Source organism: Crassostrea angulata, chromosome 6 (assembly GCF_025612915.1).
Source record: "Crassostrea angulata isolate pt1a10 chromosome 6, ASM2561291v2, whole genome shotgun sequence".
In the NCBI taxonomy this organism is placed as follows: Eukaryota; Metazoa; Mollusca; class Bivalvia; order Ostreida; family Ostreidae; genus Magallana; species Magallana angulata.
Window position 1 is genome coordinate 56,865,636 of NC_069116.1, and position 16,416 is coordinate 56,882,051.

A 16,416-nucleotide genomic window follows, 5' to 3' on the forward strand; every position below is an offset into this window, starting at 1 on the left:
ACACTTGTTGGACAAAATTTGTCAAGAATTATATGAGCTTTCATTTAATATCAAGAAAAAGGGGCTGGCCCCTTAAATAAGGGGACCAAAGGGCTCTAAAGTCTTTAATTTGTAGCCCTTAACTGAGGGATATTTTGTAAAATGTTATAGAGGCAAATATGTTTATCTCGCAGTTATGTATCCAAGCAATATAATAATTTTATTATGTGTTACGTAATTAAGGGTTTTTAGGGACCAAAAGTCCAAAATTTTGATCACGCATATCTCAGAAAGGAAAAATATTTTGTCACAGGGCGAAAAACCATCTTTAAGCAAGTCCTTAAAGGTGGCTTAAAGGTGACTTAAAGGAGCTTAAAGGCTATACAACCTTTAAGCCGCCTTTAAGTCACCTTTAAGCAAGTGCTTATAGGTCCTTAATGTCCAAACTTCTTTAAGCCACCTTTAAGCATCTTTAAGTGGCATTTACGCTCTCTTTACACTGCCTTTACACTGTCTTTAAGTGGCCTTTAAGTCAATATTGATCAAGCTGAACAATAAAAACATATATTAAATGCAAAAGCTCTTTTATAGAGATGGGAGGGGGTCATCAGAGTGATAATATAATTTCCAAGGAAGGGGGGGGGGTGTTCCAGGCGGTTTTAATCGTCGCGCCATTAAACACAGGTCGCTATCATCAGCACCGCTCCGATGGACACAGATTGCCGTTATAAAATTCTTTATAATTTTTTGGGGGTTTCAAAATTATTGTAGGGATGAGCGCAGTCTCTGTATCTTAATATGTGCATAAAACTAATTAAAGTATGTTTGTTTCCTATTTTAAATTAACCAGTGAAAAAAATATCTCTCTCTCTCTCTCTCTCTCTCTCTCTCTCTCTCTCTCTCTCTCTCTCTCTCTCTCTCTCTCTCTCTCTCTCTCTCTCTCTCTCTGTTCCTCCGGTTATTAAACAAAATAAAGATAATGAACCAAAAATGCATGATTTAATTTGATAATCGGTTTAAGGTTTGTATTTTTTTTTTCAATTTTCATTTTTCTAACTCTAGATCTGCTAGATACATGTTAAAGATGAAAAGACTCTCAACTGCCTTTGTTATATCGGGCAGGATATTACTGCTTTGTTTGTCTAGACATAGTTTTGTTCGTTTGTGTATATCTAATTAGAGTCTATTGTTTGTCCAACTTAAGAAAACCCCTGGAACTAACACAGAATATACAAGATATACACAACAGTTGTGTCGTGTGCCCAGGTGCATGTTTGTGTATATCTAATTAAAGTCTATTGTTTGTCCAACTTAAGAAAACCCCTGGAACTAACACAGAATATACAAGATATACACAACAGGTGTGTCGTGTGCCCAGGTGCACGTCAGGGTTTCTAAAGGCGTTGAATCTTAGTATGTACGAGTATACGATAAGTCTAGTGAATAAAAGTTAATTTACATTAATTTTGTAATTCATTTTCAAAGTATTATTTCCTAGCTCTGGGTTTCAAAGATGTTACGTCTACAAATTAACGATACATGTATGTAAGAGTAAAATCTTGAGGCTAATTAATTAATGTACCGGTGATCATAAATAGGGGTTGATTATTTAAATATATGTATAAGGGTAAATATGTCAAATATACCCGGCCTGGCACATCATACAATTGTATGTACAAGTCATTTGCAATTGCCACATGCAGTAAATACGTCACCGGTAATTGGTAATTTTGTTTGTTATAGAATTGATAGTTTAAAAATCATGTACATACAATTACATGTAAATATTAAACATATTGGAACGGCGCCGCGATCATGAAAACCGGGAAATTGCGGGAAATTGAACAAATACCCTAATAGTATCAATGCATTTAATAAAAGAAATGATTTCATTTTCTTTCTTACATTTTTATAGCTATAAATTAGATGAACGTATATCTACTCGGTTTAAATTTATTAACTAAGAAAGCCTACTATAGTGAACCTAACGGTTTCCATTTAGGTATAATATATTTTTGTTCACTGAAGACCAAGTTCCGTATTTCATTCTAAATACACGCATGCATGTAATTTATAAATTAGATATAATTGATTGTTACAAACTGAATGGTTTGTCAAAATCTTTTCAAGTAAACACATTCAATACAGTGATTCAATATCCACTGATATATAGGATATAAAAACGCTCATATATATGTAAGTTGCCGTGGCGCAGAGGAAGTGTGGTGTTGCTAGTAAACTAGGGATCCCGGGTTCAATTCTCATCGTGGCCGGTTTTTTTTGTGTTTTTTTTTTTCATTTTTCTTTCTAGAACAAAAACCGTTTTAATACCTTTTCTTTCATAAAGTTAATACATTTTGTTGGAAATTAAGCACAATATTGAATTAAACATTTTTTAATGGCTTAAAGGTGGCTTAAAGGTGGCTTAAAGGTGGCTTAAAGAAGTTTGGACATTAAGGACCTATAAGTTGTCCTTAAAGGTGGCTTAAAGGTGGCTTAAAGATAGTCTTTAAGCTGCCTTTAAGCCATCTTTACGCTTTCTTTAAGCCATCTTTAAGCAACACATATAGCTTAAAGGTAGCTTAAAGGTGGCTTAAAGATCGTCTTTAAGCTTCCTTTAAGCATCTTTAAGCTATCTTTAAGGAGAACTTAAAGATGGTCATTCATCCTGTGTGTAATGCAATACAGAAGAAAAGTTGTTCAAATTAATGTTCTTAACAATATGCAACCTTCAAAATTTCGTTAAACGGCCCCTATGGGAAAATAAGGGATCGGCCCCTTAAACATTCTTTCTCATATATCTCCAGAACTGTAACAAATTTCTAAACACTTGTTGAACAAAATTTGTGTAGAATTATATGACCTTTTATTTGATATCAAGAAAAAGGGGCTGGCCCCTAACATTAGGGGACCAAAGGGCTCTAAAGTCTTTAATCTGTAGCCCTTTACTGAGAGATATTTTGTGAAATGTTATAGAAGCAAATGTGTTTATCTCAAAGTTATGTATTCAAGCAATGTAATGATTTTATCATGTGTTACGTAATTAAGGGTTTTTAGTGGACAAAAGTCAAAAATTTTGATCACCCATATTCAAGAAAGGAAATATATTTTGTAATGCAATACAGAAGAAAAGTTGTTCAAAATGATGTTCTCAACAAATTGCAACCTTCAAAATTTCGTTAAACGGCCCCTATAAGGAGTTATAGGATCGGCCCCTAAAACCTTCTTTCTCATATATCTCTAGAACGGTAACAAATTTCTAAACACTTGTTGAACAAAATTTGTGTAGAATTATATAACCTTTAATTTGATATCAAGAAAAAGGGGCTGGCCCCTAAAATTAGGGGACCAAAGGGCTCTAAAGTCTTTTATCTATAACCCTTTATTGAGGGATATTTTGTGAAATGTTATAGAAGCAAATGTGTTTATTCTGCAGTTTTGTACTAAAGCAATGTATTGGTTTCGTCATGTGTTTTTTAATTAGGGGTTTTTAGGGACCAAAAGTCCCAAATTCTGATCACCCATATCCCAGAAAGGTAAAATATTTTGAAATGCAGTACAGAAGAAAAGTTGTTCAAAATGATACAAAAGGGCTCTAAAGTCTTTAATCTGTTACCCTTTATTGAGGGATATTTTGTGAAATATTATAGAAGCAAATTTGTTTATCTTATAGTTATGTATCAAAGCAATGTAATGATTTTATAATGTGTTACGTAATTAAGGGTTTTAGGGGCCATAAGTCCAAAAATTTGATCACCCATATCTCAGAAAGGAAAAATATTTTGTAATGCAGTACAGAAGAAAAGTTGTTCAAAATGATGTTCTCAACAAATTGCAACCTTCAAAATTTCGTTAAACGGCCCCTAAAAGAAGATCAGGGATCGGCCCCTAAAACATTCTTTCTCATATATCTCCAAAACGGTAGCGAATTTCTAAACACTTGTTGACAAAATGTGTTCAGAACTAAATGTCCATTGATTTGAATCCAAGAAAAAGGGACTTGCCACTTAAATTAGGGAATCAAAGAGCTCTAAAATCTTTTATCTATAGCCCTTTAATGAGAACCATTTTATGAAAGGTTATTAAAGCTAGATTAGGTATAATACGTTTATATATCCTTAGAATATAATGATTTTCTCTTGCGTTACCCAATTAGGGTTTTTGAGGGACGAGAGGTAAACAAGTTTGATCTTTTCTATCTTAATTGAAAGAAATGCAAGTATTTAAAAAAGCAAGAGAACTTATAAAAAGCGATACAATAAAGCATTAGTACTTCACTCCTTTTTCCATAACATGTTTTGTTGTCGAAAATCAAAGTCGATGATGTCATATTTCATTCTAAAAATCGAACGGAAGACCTCCTCGTTGCTCGCAACGAGATCGTGTCTAGTTTATTTACATATCGTAGCAGAGAAATTTAAATACATGCATAATACATACATAATTGTCAGAACTATTTTCCTCTCATGTGAATGTGAAATATAATTATACATGTATATCTTTTATACTAATGTGTAAAAAAAAAAAAAAAAATAAAGCTTCTGTTATATATTAGGCCTTTGCCAGTTATTGTAATTGTGTTTGTACCAATAAAATACTTGTATTGCGTGTACTGATTTAAATACGGGGGTAAGATATCTACTAACAAAATTAGTCTTTTTCTTTATAATTAATATTGAGAAAGTGGTTCCATTCATTCACAAATAAGCAGTTGAATATTAATACTTTTCACGCGATCCAGAAAATTTTTCGGGGGGGGGGGGGGGGGGGTGAGGATCTATGTTCTCCATGGAGGGGGGTCCAAGATCTACTATTTTCGATAAATTAAATTTTACTACGTGTATGTGAATTTAGGAACATTGAATTTTCCAGGGGGTCCAGACACCCCCCTCTGGATCAGCCATGCTTTTACTCATCTGAATATATTTTTTTTAATTGCGCCTCGGTTACCCAAACTTCAATGCACTGATTCGTTGAACACACAAATTCAACGATTGGGGCACTAGTTCATTTTTGTATAATTTTCTTTTCCATGTAAGAAGGGTGCCATAAAAATACAGGATCAAATTATGAAAGTAATTGTATATGACCTTCAGCGCTCTGTAAATAATGAACGGGATTTAGAGCAACAGTGTATATTTACATCATGTTCAGAGAATATAAAAAAATACCCAGAGAAATTAAGGAATAAAGTTAATTCGGCGACTCGTCTACACTCAATGCGGACGACAAAGAGATAGTTAAGGAGTGTAATCTAAAAAACTTTGAGACAAAAAACTGTATAAAAATTGTCGATTGTTACCAATGGCTATGACAAGCCAAACCGAGCCTAATCTTGGAGGCGCCACAGAAGCTTGTGTTGATCGCAATGGATCTTCTTTCAAGGCGGCTTTGGGTATTGAAGTAAAATTATCCCTCTGTGTCCGAGGTCCCAGCACTGTGTCCGAGAGCGCTGAAAATTGGAGCCAACAACATAGCGCGGCCCCAGATTTCTGTCTGAGTTGTCTCCCTTTCTCTCGTTATACCGGGTCCCAAGGGAAACGAAGAGCGTGTGCAAGGATTCGTGATTAATTTATCAATTTATTTAACCTTTTAACAATTCTGGCATGAGAAAGAAAGAGAGAGAGAGAGAGAGAGAGAGAGAGAGAGAGAGAGAGAGATTTGGCTTTGTTTGTTATTTCCAATTTGTAATGCCAAAAAAAAAACACCAATAGAAATAAAATATTTAATCATATTTTTTAATTCCCTAACTATCCAATGATCTTTTTTAAAATTTACAATTATCAAAGTATTCAAAAATTTTATAGGATTACATTATTTGCACTTGAATTACAGAAGTCACTGCTCTTGTACGATATTCTTCTATAATTGCATGTACATGTACCATGTTAATACATCAACGATGGTGGTTAAGTTTCAGTGCTAGAGCAAATAAAGTTTGTTGTAGATATTTAGCAAACAACATTTAAAAAAAATGAAAATGTAGCTACAAAGTCGTTTTAAAATCACAATTATTCAAAGTTTAACGAAAGAAAGACAACCCTAGAAAATTTGTTTTTTCTCCGGAGAGGATACCTCTTAAAATTCTGGACAAACCATGTAAGTGTACGCGCTTTTGGTCGATTTCGTCTATATGGTAATTTCGGGTGTATTTTTAAATAAATTATGCAGTTTTGTTCTGGGTATAAAGGATTGGTTTGTACACATTCATTGACAATACTATTTTCATGCATAATTTAGTTATTTTATCGACTCTCCCAGACGAGAGAGCGCGACCGTCCTCGCCATTGTCTCGTACATTAACATGAGTAGGGCAGACTCGGGTAGACAGGCGGGGGAAAGACCGTGTTACCCCGTCAGGGAGCCAGATTTCTGTCTGTGTGTCAGAGCTTCCACGGGAAGAGTGGGACCGAGACCAGCATAACCACAGACCAAGGAATCAAGTCGCCGGGATAATGAAATAGTTATATTCTCTTCGGCGTTCAACAAGTACAGATTAAACATTTGTAAACCATTATGTCGCCTTTACTTATACGTTCTTAACCAAATTCTTTACAATGCATAGGCGTCGGAACCGGGGGGGGGGGGGGGGGGGGGCTAGGGGGGGGCACTTTTTTTGCAAAGTTATACCTACATTGTAACCATTAGAAACATAGCATGATAGAGGGTTCAGCCTCCCCCAATTTTTCTTGCAGAAAAGATTATTGTTCCTAAATTTACCATGAAAGATTGATAAGTTGGATTCAGAGGCATACCCCCCCCCCCCCCCCCCCCCCCCACGGATTAGGATTTTCATGATTTTGGGAATTACTTTTTTCTCAATATTTCTGAGGATTAGTCTAGCCCCCCCCCCCCCTCCCCCACGTTCAATTTGCTTCCGACGCCAGTGCAATGTAATGTTGTACAACTGGCCCACTTTAAATAAAAATGGAAACCTGTGTTGTATTATAACTTAACAAACATTTACGAATATACCGGTATATACACATTACATTATGAGGTTTATGATTTATGTCCAGAGTTGTTCGGGTTTTCAGCTTTTTGTTGAACCATTTTCCTGTTATTCATGTAGGACTGCGTTTTACAAATGAATGACAAATTTCATGAGTCTAAAGTATGATTTTCAATATGCAAAGTCTTTTACTGATTCATTCTTTCCAAACTATTTTAAAAGCCGCAATGATATTTGACTGGAATTTCGTTGAACATTTTCGTCGTTAGAATAGTAAGCATTAAATAAATGGAGGTATATGTCATAAGTTCTCTCTTAAAGATCAGAACATTGGATGTGGTGTGGCAATAGTTGCACGTGCAAGGTCAAGTGGTCAGCGACGATGTGTTCGGCTGCTTTGGATTGATAACACTGGTGTAAATTATTCCGCTAATCTTTAATTCCGATTTAATTGTGGTGGACTCAATGACGGAATTGAAATCCTCTTAATTTTGTTCAAGTCAACAGAAGATTACGTGAACCATTCTACTACCCTATACTTGTTTTTTTGTCCGATCCCTTGGTTGACAGTTGAACCGTGACATTACCTCCAACGAGCACCTGTTTCCAGGAGAACGACTAGGATCAGGAGCTCGCGTGACATCTCCCAGTAACAGGTAGGCTGCTCATCGGCTGCACCAGGCCATCGAGCCTGGCGCAGATAAGTGCAGAAGCACTTAGAACGATAACGATGTCGAAATGTCTATTGAAACTTTTCAAACATACAAATAGATGTAAACAAATTTGGAATAGATTGATATCATAGCCTTCATATAAACTAAGTATTAATGGAAAACCCGATCGATTTTAACGTGAAGCAGTGTGTAGCGGTTGTGTATTAGAGTCTACATCCAGCTTTTAGAGTGAAAAGATCATTGCCCAGCGATCGATGTGGAGGTTTAAACTCATTCATATGCAAGGTTTTTACCTACTATTGAAACGGTTCCAACACATAATGTGTCAAAAAAACATAAACAGGTAAATATATGTTGATTTGTATGCTCGTGCATTGTGCACCTGGAAATCGGTTCTAAATCCTTTTAATTTTTCAGTAATCCCCTTGAAATGTCATCAACGTTAGGTATATTTGATTGGTTTTAATGTCATATAAATATTCACATACTAACATTATCGTTACAATCTTGCTTTTCAGGGACATAATGAATGGAATGCTTGATATTGGTCAAAAGATATCGATTTTAACCACTTCCTAGTAATGAACTGATCTCAGCTCAAAATTTTCGGAAAAAGAAGCCATGGTAAAGGTAATCTGACTTTTGTATTTATCAAAATATTTACAAACTTCCGTAATCAGATAAAATCCTGTTTGGTAAAGAAAAGTGTTGTTTACTCATCAGTATTTAATGATTTCAATCAAATTTAGTTAGGTTTGGTAATATACTGTTTTGCTCTGCTACATTGTTAATATGTATGTCACATAGATAAAAATAGTCACTTCCTTGATATAACGATGGCAGACCTATTACATGGTTTACCGTTCTCCCTGTTTACACTATGATTTTTTAACCTTTTCTTTATTGCATGTTACAGAGAACGGTCTATATCCGCGTGGTGTTCCTGAAGGTGGGGGAGATTGACACGGTCAAGGAGAAATACTTTGCCGATGTCTTCGTCCAGGCAAGATGGCGAGAGCCGGCATTGGATCACAGTCAAGTATGTGCAGTTCAAAATTTACCTTTTTTCAAAAAAATGCTCAACAATATATTACATCATACGGAGAACATAACTATTCTTTCTTTTAATCTTTTTGCAGCACCTGAAGAACAGTAACTTGGACAACTACTGGGGTCCCAAAATATCTGTTCAGAATGTAATCGACTTTAAGAAAAAGAAAGTATTAAAAGAGTTGAATTTTAACCCCCATGGCGAGGCTTTCATAACAGAGAAAAGAAAAATCAGCGGAAACTTCTCGGAGAAGCTAGAGCTGATGGACTTTCCGTTTGATCACCAGGTTTGTTATTAACCACATAATAAGAATGCTGAGGTATATCCTCTATAAAAATCGAGCAATATCAGGTATGTAATCTCTCACAATCAGAGCATGACCAAACAGTATGTTCTTTATCACAATAAGGGCATGACAAAACAGCATGTTCTCTATCACAATTAGGGCATGACCAAACAGTATTTTCTCTATCACAATCAGAGCGTGACCAAACAGTATGTTCTCTATCACAATCAGAGCATGACCAAACAGTATGTTCTCTATCACAATCAAGGCATGACCAAACAATATGTTCTCTATCACAATCAGAGCATGACCAAACAGTATGTTCTCTATCACAATTAGGGCATGACCAAACAATATGTTCTCTATCACAATAAGGGTCATGCCCAAACAGCATGTTCTCTATCACAATTAGAGCATGACCAAACAATATGTTCTCTATCACAATCAGAGCATGACCAAACAGTATGTTCTCTATCACAATTAGGGCATGGACAAACAGTATGTTCTCCATCACAATCAGAGCATGACCAAACAGTATGTTCTCTATCACAATCAGAGCATGACCAAACAGTATGTTCTTTATCACAATAAGGGCATGACAAAACAATATCTTCTCTATCACAATCAAGGCATGACCATGCAGTGTGTTTTCCTTCACAATCAGGGCATGACCAAATAGTATATTCTCTATCACAATCAGGGTATGGCAAAACAGAATGTTATCTATCACAATCAGAGCATGACCAAACAGAATGTTTTCTAGCTAATCTTTTAAAATCAGGGACGAACTAAATGCGCCATCTATACTTTAATTAACTATGCCCTCTCTATTGCAATCATAAAATGTGGCGTTTAATTAGTGCTGCCTTATTAATGAATTACAGTTCCTTAAATTTCCAAGTACCAGATATAGAAATCAATCTTCTAAATCGCACCCATCAATTAAGGTGGAATAACACATCGTCATAAAATGGCTACATTTGATCGAAAGACATTTCGTTTTATTAAAAGGATTTTACCGACGGCAACATATAACTTACCACATAGCCGAGTGGATAAAGTGTCGAGCTTATGTTCCGTACATACCGAGTTCGAAGCCCGCAGGGGCTTTTGTTGTTACTTACGGAATTTATTTTTCATCCCAAAATTGCAAATGTTTCGCTTATTTGACATATGTATAGTTTATTTATCATTATATCTTTCATAATCAAATAATTTACAGTTAATTTGAGTGACTTTTTTCCAGGTGTGTTATTCCACCTTAATCTGATTATAATGAAAAATAAACGATGCAATGTGATTTTTTGGTTGTGTTTGTTACCATTTAGTATTTTACTGCATGTGTACATACTACTGAATGGTTTGACGGAAACTATGCTATATGATTTTTCTGTGTTTTTTTGCAGTATTTGAACCTGATCATTACCTCTGAGCTCCCCTCCACTGATCTGGAGTTCCAGGAAGACAAGGACGAGCTGAGTACCATCAATGTGTCCTGCTTCGTGGACGTCCAGGAGTGGTCCCTGTGTGACTACGTGGCCTCCGTCCCCTACACAGAATCCAAAGTCTTCTCCCAGAAACGGAACGTCAACACCAAATTTCCCGGCATTTCCGTCGGATGTTGCGCAGTCAGACGCGCGGGATTCTTCGTCTGGAACGTTATCGTCATCATGGCAAGAATTTCTTTAACTTTGATTGTATATCTTAGCTTTTATGTCTCTCCACAGTACTTCTTTCTGAGGTTAACACGGGATTTATTTTGTTTCAGACTCTTATATGTGCCACTTCCTTCGCCACATTCGCAGTCAGTCGCAAGCTACCTCAGAACCGATTACAGCTGTCCATCACTCTCATGTTGACGGCGGTCACCTTCCGTCTGACGACGAACGCTAATCTCCCCAAAATATCCTATCACACCCGCCTAGTCAGTGTTCAATGCTGTATATTCTCTAAATGTTAATTATGCAAACTATATTTATTGGTAATTTTTACTAATGTCAGCTTAAAATCGTATGCTATCTGGTCTGTTAATAAAGATTGGTTCTAATGACTTTTCCAAAAATAGGTACCAAACTTTTTAAATAATAATAAATTAACGTGTTTTTGTATGTAAAATTCAAAGTACAGCTGTAGTTATGTTTGTAGGACAAGTTTATCCTGGCCAACATGTTCTTTAACTGGCTGGTGACGGCCTGGCACGCGGTCATAACGAGGTTCGACTATGACGATGACCTACAAGCGACAATGGACAACTGGGCCTTCCTCGTCTTCCTCATTGCATACGGGCTCTTCCTAGTCGTTTTTGTTTCCTTAGTGCTCATTACAGTAAGGATACTCCATACAGTCAATTTAGCTGTAATACATACGATTAATGATGTTAATTTACGTGTAATCTATCAACGTTCTTTATGATTTTTATTGATTCGGTTTTCTTTCAGTATGTGTTACGAAATAACGAACTTCAATCAAAGCTGAAGATATACGAGGTAGGGAACACCTAGTGTTATACGTCGCAATATGAATGCATTCCAATCAGGCGTTAAGTGTTATTTTTGCACTACAGTTGTATGTTATGATCTGTTTTGTAGGAGAAAGCGGAGAAGTTACTAGGTGGCCATTGGAAGGATTCCCGCTCGAAGGAGCAGGAGGACGTCACAATTAGGGTAAGGAAACTTTGTCTGTTCTGGATTTCGGTCATCCAACCATTAACCTCGCGATGCCGGTGAATGATTTACAAGTATTGCGTCTTTCCGTTCCTTTTGGTAAATGTGCACTTATTTATAGATTTATGATTCCCTGTGTCGCTTTTTATTAAGGCTAAACCTTTTAACACTGCCTACAGATTTTGTTATAATCAGTGCTTTGTTTATTTTTAGAGACGTGGGGGATTGTCCTACTCCACGCCAGGGACAGCGTCGGCTGTGTATCCTATGGATACCTGAATCACAGCCTCCTTCTGGTCTCCACCAGATACACTTGTGATATTAAATTAAAGACATTCCATTTATTTATATATATATATATATATATATACATTTTCATGCATAATTACCAAGAGGTGTAATATAAATGAATGGTGAAAAAAACCCGTAAAACTTGCCAAAAACCACAGCATGGTCAGAAATGTTTCCATTGTTTTACCTGGTGGCAACAACTAAACACAAACGCAGACTTCAAAACAATGAGAATGTCTGCTGATGTTGCTCTCTCTCTCTCTCTCTCTCTCTCTCTCTCTCTGAATAATTAGATACTATTCGTGCTTCATTCTCAGCTTTCACAAAGATAACCATATTAAAGCTTTATACGTAGATTTTATTATATTTATTAAACACTTTATTCAACAATTACAATTTGTGTTACTAAACCAATACAAATAAATCATTTTAAAAATGACTGTAGTGTAAACAGAAAAATGACTAGAAGTTACTATGTCCAAAAATTACCGTATCTTGGGGATAACTACATATACACAAATTAAAACATATTTCATGTTCATATATAAACATATATAAACTCAAAAATGACTGTAGTGCAAACAGATAAAAATGACTAGAAGTTATTATGTCGATAATTGACCGTATGTTGGGGATAACTATATCTACACAAATCACAAACATATTTTTCATAGACATATAAAGTCAAACCTTTATAAGGTCATTGCAATCTAATTACAATTAGACTCAATTCTAATTTTAATCAGATTGGAGATCATTGTATATAAACAGGTACCGTCATACGTATAGCACAAGATCTATTATAACACTTCAAGATGAATACACTCAAGTTTGTAATACTCCTGTATTTATATATTACAGCTATCACAGTCAAACCTCAATAAATTCAGCTATCACAAAATTTTTACGTAATACGGACAACAAAACATCAAAATACATGTAGTTTTGATATGTCTTTGGTTAACTGATTAATTAAATACATGTAGTTCACTATTTATCAAAATACATGCATTACCGTTAATGATGCAGTCAACAATATACTAGTATGGGAACATCTTAAATCTCTTTCATTATTTTCCTTTGTTTATTCTTTCAAGTTTTGGATGAAAAGACATCCATCAGCCTGTTGCACTTAATTGCTGGAACCCCTGAGCTTTACACTTCAATCATACATCAGGCAATTGATTCTCTATATAAGATTTATTACAGGTTAAGAAAAATCCAATGATTGGTTGATGAACATCCATGATACACAGTACAATTTCTGTAAAATGTTTGACTAAATCCTAAGTACATCTTCAATAGTAGCTACATGTAACTTCTAAATAAAACCAATACTGGTGTCTTTAATTAATTTAATCTTTTCCAAGCCATGAGGTACAAATGGTCAGATCTGTAACCCTGTGTCTGACGTGCTGGGTCAGTAAGAGTCCGTGACTACCCCTTGATGGACCTTGTCTAAAAACAAACCATGCAACATCAAGTGGCCACAACTGGTTTTGAACCAGTGACTTGATATTTTCAATGCTCTCTGATAATGCTTTGAATGACTAGTATGAACCTTTTTTCATGTATAGCATACATGATTTAACCAATCAACAAAATTTGATTTCCATCAGGGTAAAAAACAGGACAAAAAATTGTACTGGGAGAGCCATTGCTCATGAACATGATGAATACATCTATTCTTGAAATGTGGATTTCACAAAATCTATGACAAATTGATGTCCACAAGTAAATGGAACAAAACATTCAAGACACGATTACAACATTAACATAACTTTGATCTCAAACATTGCCAGTAGATGGGTTAAACGTTAACAAGGCACATCACTTTCACTATTTTTCTGGTGAGAGTTTTTACTAAAATAGATTCTTAAATATCTTAACTCATTTTATTTTAAATGTAGCTACAAATACTGCCTATGAAATATGCTTCAATCTTCCCTACTACTGATCCTAATCTTGAAAGGTTTGGGCTGGATGGCCAGTCTGTAGTCCGACTCCAGATTCAGGATAGTTCCCTCTGCCCGGACATTGAGCTGATGCATGATGTGTGTAAAGAACAGGTACACCCCCAAATTAACCAGTGACTCCCCCGGGCACCGCCTCTCCCCCAGGCCAAAGGGGATAAAGTGCTCTGGGATGGTCAATCTACCACTGGAATCTAGAAACCTGACAAAAATGGACAAATATTTACAAAAAACACCACCATATAAAAGAATCAGGGAACATGTACACAAAAGTATTATTTGTCAGCACTTTGGGACTCAATTTTCCTTGATTTCTAAAGGGTCAATAATTAAGTTTTACTGGTGCAAAATGCAGTACAAGTAATAAATAATGAAACCATGTTCATTACCTGCATGGGTCAAACTTTGATAGATTTTTCCAGAGTTTCTTGTCATGGTGAATACTCCAAACACTAAACAGCATGACAGTGTTTTTTTGGGATGTTATAACCTATTAATGAAAAGTACATGAATTTTTTTTAATCGTTTAGATAAACAGGCTCCCATATATATATATATATATATATATATATATATATATATATATATATATATATATATATATATATATATATATATATATATATTTAACTAATAAACTTCAATACATCCTGTGTACTTAAAAACTAAATATTAATTGATTTAATGCCTAAAAATTCACAGTTTTTTATCGCTCTGTGAGGATGCAGAAATGGAAACAAGGTAACATTTCTTTACACTTCAAATATCACAGCCATTGTGTAGGGAAGGAAGGGTTGATCTGCTTAGGTTGGAAATCTATCCCTGCCAACAACTTGGTCCATCTCTTCCTGCATTTTACTTTGAATGTCGGGAAATACCACCATATATCCCATCAGCCATGTCAACAGAGCGGGAACTGAGGAGAAGCCACACCCTGCTAACTCTAGAATGAGGCTGTCCATGTCATCGGAGTCAAATAACTCACGATCATTTCCTGTCTCAATAAAAATCAGGAGCTGATCAACAAGGTCTCGTAATTCAGTGGGATTGTAAGTATCCTTGTGCTGGTTCAACAGAATTCGGTGGTATCTGGTCAATAGGGCATTCCTCTCCTCAAGTTGGCTTATCTTTTGCCTATAGATGGTTTTCGAAATTGGAAAATAATTATAAAGTTGAACATTCATGGCATTTTTTCTGTTTTCTAAGCAATCATATATTTCATGTGTAATGGGATCATCTACATCCTATGCATCCTGGTTCAGGATTCCAATGGCTAATCAGACTTTGTATTATATATTCCTTTTTCATTTGTGTTTTCAGATCAAGGTCAGCTGTTGAAATGCCTGAAAATTATATATCAAATATTTGATAATTAGCACCAAAAAATGTGATATGCATGAGTAACATTAATTTATCTGTAGTACTACCTAAAACCTCTGGTTAACAGACCATAGAACTACAGTGTCTTGCATACCAAAAACTTGCAATTCACAGTATACATAAATTTTGGGCTAGTTTTCAATAATTGCCAGTTTTCAATAATTGGCAGTAGGCATCTCCGAACGCCTACTGCCAAATTATCATTATTCAATTATACTGGGCAATTATGGGGCCTTTTAAATGGGCACAGGTCCATTGGTTCCGAAGTGATTCCAAATAAGTCTGTCACCATTCACTCACTGTTCTGTCACATAGTCTGTAAAGGTCTCTGTCACTTCCGTCAGGTCGGCTTGATCGCGGTCTTCCAGGGCTTGGAACCACACGTTTTCGATGCTGTCTAGAGGAACTAGGGGTAGGACGGCTGCTCTTCTTATCAGTTTCTTCACGTTGTCATCTCTGTAGGGGATCTGTAAACCTGTGATCTGTGCCTTGCGCCAAACAGTCTGTGTAAAATGGAAGAAATATCCTTTGGTGGTGATTCCGGGGAAAACGTCTCTGATTGAGTTATGTAATGCAGTTTCGAAGTCGGCAAGGGCACTTGTGGGAGAGAACTGCAGGCCGAGGTCGTTCATCTTGTCGGAAAGGAGAGTGAAGAGTCTTGTGTAGGTGGCTTGGTTCTTTCCTGGAAGAAGGGCATACACAACGGGCGTCATCTGGTCGTCAGTCATGATGTGGATGGTGAAGATCTGGTAGAACAGGCTGGGGCAGGTGTAGAAGGTTACATCGCAGAAGAAGGTCTCGGAGGCAGCAAGGTCTTGAAGGTTGTCTGTTGTCGCAAACACAAGTAACCTGTTGTTATGGACGATGCCATCTAGTGGAAGGAATGGTTGTCCCGTCTCTGTCTCTGTCCATTTCCCCTCCAGTCTGATGTCTGCTGTAGTCTTTGGAAGTGGTGGTGTCTGTATCCTGTGGGCTCTGTAGAGTGATGACCTGGCGGTGTTGAAAGTCGGGAGCCTCTCGATGAGATCTCTGCTGGTGTCGTCCCATTCGTTGTCTCGGAGTTTGTTGAGTTCTTCGCTGAAAATGGATGGGATGGGCCTAACTTCCTCTGTACATCTTCTGGAGATGGCTGTCATAATTTGTTTGGCAACAACTTCAGTGTGGGCC

The 16,416-nt window shown here is 36.3% G+C and overlaps 1 protein-coding gene and 1 pseudogene across 4 annotated transcripts; one reads left to right on the top strand and one right to left on the bottom strand.

Moving 5' to 3' along the window:
* Positions 1-7,314: 7,314 nt before the first annotated feature.
* Positions 7,315-13,241, top strand: LOC128187750 (uncharacterized). 4 transcript variants are annotated; one of them, XM_052858296.1, is made up of 10 exons: positions 7,315-7,587; positions 8,124-8,235; positions 8,522-8,644; positions 8,745-8,942; positions 10,349-10,615; positions 10,711-10,866; positions 11,088-11,267; positions 11,381-11,428; positions 11,531-11,605; positions 11,819-13,241. In XM_052858296.1, exons 2-10 carry the CDS (start codon positions 8,227-8,229, stop codon positions 11,882-11,884), a joined length of 1,122 nt encoding a protein of 373 aa, XP_052714256.1. In that variant the 5' UTR covers positions 7,315-7,587; positions 8,124-8,226; the 3' UTR covers positions 11,885-13,241. The 4 variants fall into 4 exon arrangements, with proteins under 4 accessions (XP_052714256.1, XP_052714257.1, XP_052714258.1 ...); XM_052858297.1 differs by lacking the exon at positions 7,315-7,587 and adding an exon at positions 7,805-7,948; XM_052858298.1 differs by lacking the exon at positions 7,315-7,587 and having other exon boundaries at positions 8,121-8,235.
* Positions 13,242-13,389: 148 nt separating this feature from the next.
* Positions 13,390-16,385, bottom strand: LOC128187620 (cytochrome P450 3A7-like; annotated as a pseudogene).
* Positions 16,386-16,416: the final 31 nt, after the last annotated feature.

What these genes read in the sequence shown, in the direction of transcription:
- LOC128187750 (XM_052858296.1), top strand. An exon ending in TTTCCTTAGTGCTCATTACA is followed by an intron (nt 11,268 to 11,380) that starts GTAAGGATACTC and finishes GTTTTCTTTCAG; the next exon opens with TATGTGTTACGAAATAACGA. An exon ending in CAAAGCTGAAGATATACGAG is followed by an intron (nt 11,429 to 11,530) that starts GTAGGGAACACC and finishes TCTGTTTTGTAG; the next exon opens with GAGAAAGCGGAGAAGTTACT.